Source organism: Pipra filicauda, unplaced genomic scaffold (genome assembly GCF_003945595.2).
Source record: "Pipra filicauda isolate LSUMZ 115617 unplaced genomic scaffold, ASM394559v2 scaffold1685_size6174_pilon, whole genome shotgun sequence".
NCBI lineage: Eukaryota > Metazoa > Chordata > Aves > Passeriformes > Pipridae > Pipra > Pipra filicauda.
Window position 1 is genome coordinate 1 of NW_024104190.1, and position 6,174 is coordinate 6,174.

General features: G+C 67.2%; 2 protein-coding genes across 2 annotated transcripts; one reads left to right on the forward strand and one right to left on the reverse strand.

Moving 5' to 3' along the window:
• Positions 1–5: 5 nt before the first annotated feature.
• On the reverse strand, positions 6–4,061 carry SIRT2 (sirtuin 2; the record flags this gene model as incomplete). Its single annotated transcript, XM_027729727.2, has 16 exons — positions 4,022–4,061; positions 3,894–3,940; positions 3,751–3,790; positions 3,130–3,246; positions 2,569–2,610; positions 2,377–2,483; positions 2,227–2,283; positions 2,045–2,113; positions 1,823–1,952; positions 1,507–1,566; positions 1,361–1,416; positions 1,195–1,271; positions 1,062–1,113; positions 884–951; positions 157–223; positions 6–59 (listed from the first exon to the last, which is right to left on the reverse strand). Coding segments are annotated over exons 1-16 (1,059 nt in total), but the record flags the coding sequence as incomplete, so codon positions are not given.
• Positions 4,062–4,631: 570 nt separating this feature from the next.
• NFKBIB (NFKB inhibitor beta) lies at positions 4,632–6,076 on the forward strand (the record flags this gene model as incomplete). Its single annotated transcript, XM_039379454.1, has 3 exons — positions 4,632–4,872; positions 5,118–5,223; positions 5,728–6,076. Coding segments are annotated over exons 1-3 (670 nt in total), but the record flags the coding sequence as incomplete, so codon positions are not given.
• Positions 6,077–6,174: the final 98 nt, after the last annotated feature.

The window sequence follows — 6,174 nt, forward strand, 5'->3', positions numbered from 1 at the left end:
TCGCCCCCCCCGGCGTCGATGGCGGCGTGTTCCCTCCTCACCAGCTCCTCCAGCTCCTCCTGCCAGGGGACAGTGCTTTGGTTTGGGGGGGTCCCAGCAGGGTTTGGGGGTGCAGGGCTCAGGAGAACCCCCCAGATTTGGGGGTCGGGGTGATACCTTCCAGCCCAGCAGCTCGGCCAGAGCCAGGCACCCGCTGTCACAGTCCCCCAGCCAGGCCACATCCCTGAAAGAGAGCAGAGAGACCCCAAAATCAGTTGGGGAGGTCCCTAAAACACCTGGGGGGCCTGATATCACTTTGGGGAGGAGGCCCCAAACTGCTTTGGGGTTTCCAAAACCACTTTGGAAACCCCAAAACCAGCCTGGGGGGGCCTAAAACACCACAGGAGGGTCCTAAAACACTTTCAGGGGGGTGTCAAATTGCTTTGGGGACCTAGAAGCACGGGGGGGGCTCCCTAAAACCACCCTGGAGGCTCCAGAACCACCTGGCAGGGGGCCCCAAAACACCTGAGAGGGTCCCCAAAGCCACACTGGAGGGGGACCAAAAGCACCTTGTGGTTCCAAAACCACCTTGAGCATCTTCAAAGCCACCTTAGGGGTCCCCAAATTCGTGGGGGGGGTCCTCAAATCATCTCAAGAGACCCCAGATCCATCTGGAAGGGTTACCAAAACCATTCTGGAGGGGGCCAAAAGTTCCTGAGGAAACAACCATGAGGTACCCCAAAAACACCTTGGGGTGTCTCAAACCTCAGTGGGGGAAAGGAACACCTCAAATCTACCTTGGGGGATCCCAAAGCCACCTTGGAGGATCCTAAAACCAGCGGGGGAGTCCCTAAAACTGTTTGGGGAGGTCCAGGATGCCCCCCGAACCCTCCACCCCCCTTACCTGTAGGCCTTCTCCGAATCGAAGTCCATCCCGCAGCCAAAGCCCATCAGGGACATCAGGGGGTCACTCTGGGGGGAGCAAAAGGGGTGACAAGGGGGGGGCAGGTGCTTCTTCCCCCTCCCCAGCACCCCTGAACCCCACATTGCCCCACACGCCCCCCCCGTCCCCTGCCCCTCACCTGTCCCGTCTTCTCCTTGTTGATCAGGAGTCTGGGGGTGCTGACGGGGACCCTGGGGGGTGACGGGAGGGGACAGTCACGAGGGGGTCACAGGAATTGGGGGGTGGTCCCGGGGGTGCTGGGGCGGTCCCACCTGCTGACGAGTGAGGCGAAGGGCTGCACCTGCAGCGAGGTGCCCATGATGATGAGCAGGTCAACTTTCTGGAAGTCCTGGGGGGACAAGGGGATGTCACTGTGGGGTCCCCTCTGCCCCCTCCCCTGAATTCAGGGTGGGTTCAGGGCCCCCCCACCCCACTCACCGACTGCAGGAGGGTGAAGAAGCGTGAGGGGAGGCTCTCCCCGAAAAACACAATGTCTGGGGGGGTCAGAGGTGAGTGGAGGGGCTGGAGGGGGCTTAGGTGTCCCCTCAATCCCCCCTAAGCTCCTCCAGACCCCCCAAGCTCACCGGGTTTCACCAGGCCCTGGCACTTCTCACATTTGGGAACGAGAGAGGAGAAAATCCGCTCTGGAAAGGAGGGGGAGTGGGAAACTCAGTGGGAGGGATGTAGGGGGGACACACAGGGAATTGGGGGGGGGGCCAGAGAGACTGGGGGGCATGGGGAGGGCACTGGGGGAGAACAGCCTCCTGTTAGGACCCCGTAAGTGCAGGGGACGGGACCCCCCTGACCCCATCCCAGTGCCCAAACGAGGGTCTCTGGGGGTGCCCTGGGGGTCCTGAGTGTTTGGGGGGGTTCCAGGGGGTCCCCAGAGCCCCCCCATACCCTTCATCCAGCTCAGGCTGTAGGGCTGGCGGCACGAGGGGCGCAGGCAGTGGGAGGTGAAGAAGGTGCCGTGAGCCTCCACCAGCCGCTCCGGGTCCAGCCCTGCCACCCTCTCCAGGGTGTCGATGTTCTGAGGGGGGCAGGGGGTCAGGGGGACCCCAAAACCCCCCTGGTCTCCCAAACCTTGCCCAGCCCCCTCCCCCCTTCAAGTGGGGGTCCCACCTGGGTGTAGCAGCGCAGCAGCAGCCCCTTGTCCTGCAGCAGCCGCATGAAGTAGTGACACACCGTGGGCTGGGGGGCGAGATCTGGGGGTCACTTGAACTCCCCCCGAGGTGTTTTTGAGGGGTAGCCCCCCCCAGGAGTTTGGGGGGGGGCAGGAATGAGGGTTGGGGGGGTGGACTCACCTTGAACTGCCCTGGGTAGAGCTCACGTGCGAGGGCGAAGAAGGGCTCGGGGTTTTGCTGTGGGGGGAAAGGGGGTCTCAGGGGGCGTGGAGGGATGTCTCAGCACCCCAGAAGGGTCGGAGCCCCCCTGAAATTGGGGAGGGGGCGTACTTTGAAGAAACTGATCTCAAAGATGGCCTCGGGATAGGGCAGGTCGTAGCTCTGCAGGTTGGCGTAGAGCCCCGTGCCGGGGGAGCGGAAATCGGGGATCCCGGCGGCTGGGGGTGGAGCACGGGGGGGTCAGGACCCCCCCCATGTCCCACTCATCCCCCAGTGCCCCCCAGCCCCCCAAACCACACTCACAGGTGGAGATCCCGGCGCCCACCATGCAGACAATGTTCTTACCTGGGGGAACGAGATATGGGGGGTGAGGGGGCATCCCAAAACTGCCCCCTCCTTCACCCCACTGTCAGCCCCCAAATCCACCCCTAATAACCCCTCAAAACTGCCCCCTCCCTCCCCCATTGTCAGCCCCCAAATCCACCCCTAATAACCCCTCAAAACTGCCCCCTCCTTCCCCCATTGTCAGCCCCCAAATCCACCCCTAATAACCCCTCAAAACTGCCCCCTCCTTCCCCCATTGTCAGCCCCCAAATCTACCCCCCAATAACCCCTCAAAACCGCCCCCAAGGCTGGTTCCCCCCTGGTTTCCCAGTGTGTGTCCACCCAGCTCCTCCCCCACTTCCCTCCCAGTGCCCCCATCGATTCCCAGCGTCCCCGTTCCCAGTGCCCCCCGTTCCCAGTGCCCCCCGTTCCCAGTGTCCCCCGTTCCCAGTGCCCCCCGTTCCCAGCGTCCCCGTTCCCAGTGCCCCCCGTTCCCAGTGCCCCCCGTTCCCAGTGCCCCCCCCTCCCGGTGTCCCGTACACCGCTCGCTCCGCAGGAACCGGCTCACTCCGTCCAGGGACAGCTCGTCCAGCACCCGCTCGGGTTTGTCCCCCCCGAGCCCGAGGGTCCGGGACAGGAGGGTCCGGAGCAGCTCCACTGCCGGGGGGACACCAGGGGGTCCACAAAGGCCCCTTCAAGTGTCCCCAAAGGTCCCACTCTGGATGCCCAGCACCACTCAGTGTCCCAAATCCACCACAGGATCCCCAAGGGCCCCATAAATGTCCCCAAAGGGTCCCCAAAGGCCCCAAAACTGCCCCCAAAGGGTCCCCAAAAGCCCCATAAACGCCTCCAAAGGGTTCCCAAAAACCCTATAGGTTAGGGTCCCCAAGGACCCCACGACTGTTTCCAAAGGTCTCTTAAAGCTCTCAAAAGCCCCATGAATCATAGAATCACAGAACAGAATCATAAACCCAACCAAATTGCAAAAGACTTCTGAGATCATCAAGTCCAACCCTTGATCCAAAGAGCCCCCAAAAGCTCCATAATGTCCCCCAGGGCCCCGCAGTGTCCCCAAGATCTTCAGAAGTATCCCCAAAGAGTCCCCAAAAGCCCCATAAGGATGAGCCCCCGGACCACCCCCCCGGGAACCCCCAGACCCACTGTCAGCGTCGGCCGAAGCGCCCAGCTCAGGGTCGGAGACCTGCGGGGGAACGGGAGGGTCACGGGGGGGGTACCCAAAGGGACACCGAGGGGGTCCCCAAAGGGTCGCCAAAGGTCACTGGGGGGGAGCTCCGGCCGCTCACCGGGGACTCCTCGTCCTGCTCTGCCTCTTCCCCGCAGGCACCGGGACCTGCGGGGGCAATAGGGGGGTGTCAGCGGGGGTCAGTGGGGGGTGAAGGGGGTCCCGTCCCAGCCCCGCCGCCCCCGGTACCGTCCGGGTCCGCCATGCGCCGTCCCGGCGTGCACCGCGCGGCCGCCCCGCCACACCTCCCGGCGTGCACCGCGCGGCCGCTCCGCCACACTTCCCGGCGTGCACCGCGCGGCCGCTCCGCCACACTTCCCGGCGTGCACCGCGCGGCCGCTCCGCCACACCTCCCGGCATGCACCGCGCGGCAGCTCCGCCATATTTCCCGGCGTGCACCGCGCGGTCGCTCCGCCATATTTCCCGGCATGCACCGCGCGGCCGCACCGCCATATTTCCCGGCATGCACCGCGCGGCCGGCCCGCCACACTTCCCGGCATGCACCGCGCGGCCGCTCCGCCACACTTCCCGGCGTGCACCGCGCGGCCGCTCCGCCATATCTCCCGGCATGCACCGCGCGGTTTCTCCGCCACACCTCCCGGCGTGCAGCGCGCGCGGCGCAGGGCGGGGCTTTCGAGGACAGAGCTGCGCGTGCCCGGGCTGGCGGCGCTGATTGGCTGAGCGCGCCCCCGTTTCCCGGCGTGCCCCGCGCGGCCCCGGAAGCGGGTCCCGGCGGGGATTCCCCGGCCCGCGATGGCGGCGGCGGCCTGAGGCGGCCCCGGCCCGAGGCGGCCCCGGTGATGGCGGCCTGAGGCGGCCCCGGCGATGGCGGCCGCGGCCCCCGCGGCCCCGCCGGCCCCCGGCGAGGCTAAGCGGCCCGAGGGCGATGAGTGGTGCGACAGCGGGCTGGGCTCGCTGGGCGAGGGACCGCTGGGGCAGCCGCTGCCCGACAGCCCCGGCCCGGAGCCCCCCGAGCCCCCCGCGGACCCCTCGGCCTGGCTGCGGCACGTCCTGAGCTTCGTCACCGAGGACGGCGACACGTGAGTGCTGGGCAGGGGCGGGGAGAGGGGGGACAGGGAATCCCCCCAGCCCCGGGGTTGGGGGTCCCGGCCCTTGGAGGGGGGCCCTGCATGGGGTCCTGCCCTGCGACCCCCCCAGGGATCTCTTTGCCCCCCCCCGGGGGTTCCCTCAATCCCTGTCCCCCCCATCCCTGCCTTTTGGGGGGCCCCCCCCGCGGGTCGAGGTGTGTCGGGGCCCCCCCCCCCAAGCCCTTCTTACCCCCCAGGGCGCTGCACTTGGCCGTGATCCACGAGCACGAGGAATTCCTGGAGTCCATCCTGCGGCACACGGAGCGCTCCCCGTACCTGGACCTGCAGAACGACCTGGGGCAGGTGGGGGGGCTGCAGGGGGGCTCAAGGGGTGTTTGGGGGTGAGTTGGGGAGCTTTGAGACCCCCCAGGCTCTCCGGGGGTGTGTTTGGGGGGGAGCTGGGGGAGGGGGCGCAGGGGGTGTTTCAGGAGGTTTTAGGCCCCCCCAGTCTCAGCAGCACCAGGTGGGTTTGGCTGTGGAGCTGCGATGGGGGACTCGGGGGGTGGTGTTTGGGCCCCCCTGGGCTCACCCCCTGCCCCCCCGCCCGCAGAGTGCTCTGCACATCGGGAGGGGGGGCTGGGGGCATTTTTGGGGGTGTTTGGGAGTGTTTCAGATGTCTTTGGGGGGATTTTAGGGGGTGTTTGGGGGTGGTTTTGAGGGGTGTTTGGGGGGGTGTTTGGGTTCACCCCGTGCCCCCCCTGCCCCCAGAGCGCTCTGCACATCGCGGTGGTGCTGGGGCTGGCGGGGGTGTGTTTGGGGAGGATTTGGGGTGTGTTTGGGCTCACCCCGTGCCCCCCCTGCCCCCAGAGCGCTCTGCACATCGCGGTGGTGCTGGGGCTGGCGGGGGCCGTGGGGCGGCTGCGGGCGGCGGGTGCGGGGCTCTGTGTGCGGGAGCGGGGGGGGCACACGCCCCTGCACCTCGCCTGTCGTGAGGGGCACCCCGCCTGTGCCCGCGCCCTCCTGGGGGAGCTCCTGGAGGCGGCCCCCGAGCCCCGGCAGCCCCCAGAGACCCCCTCGGAGCCGCAGGGCACATCGGGGACCCCCCCGGAGCACCAGGAGGAGGAGGAGGAGCTGCGGGCGCAGCTGGAGAGCGTCAACTATGACGGTGAGGGGGGGTCCAGAGCGCACACTGGGGCCGTGGGGGACACAGCAGAGAGTGGGGGGCACGGCAGGGGAGGGGGGGATATTGTGGGGACACAGTTTCGGTGGGGGGGACAGGGCAGGGGGTGGTGGAACACTGTAGGAACGTGGTTT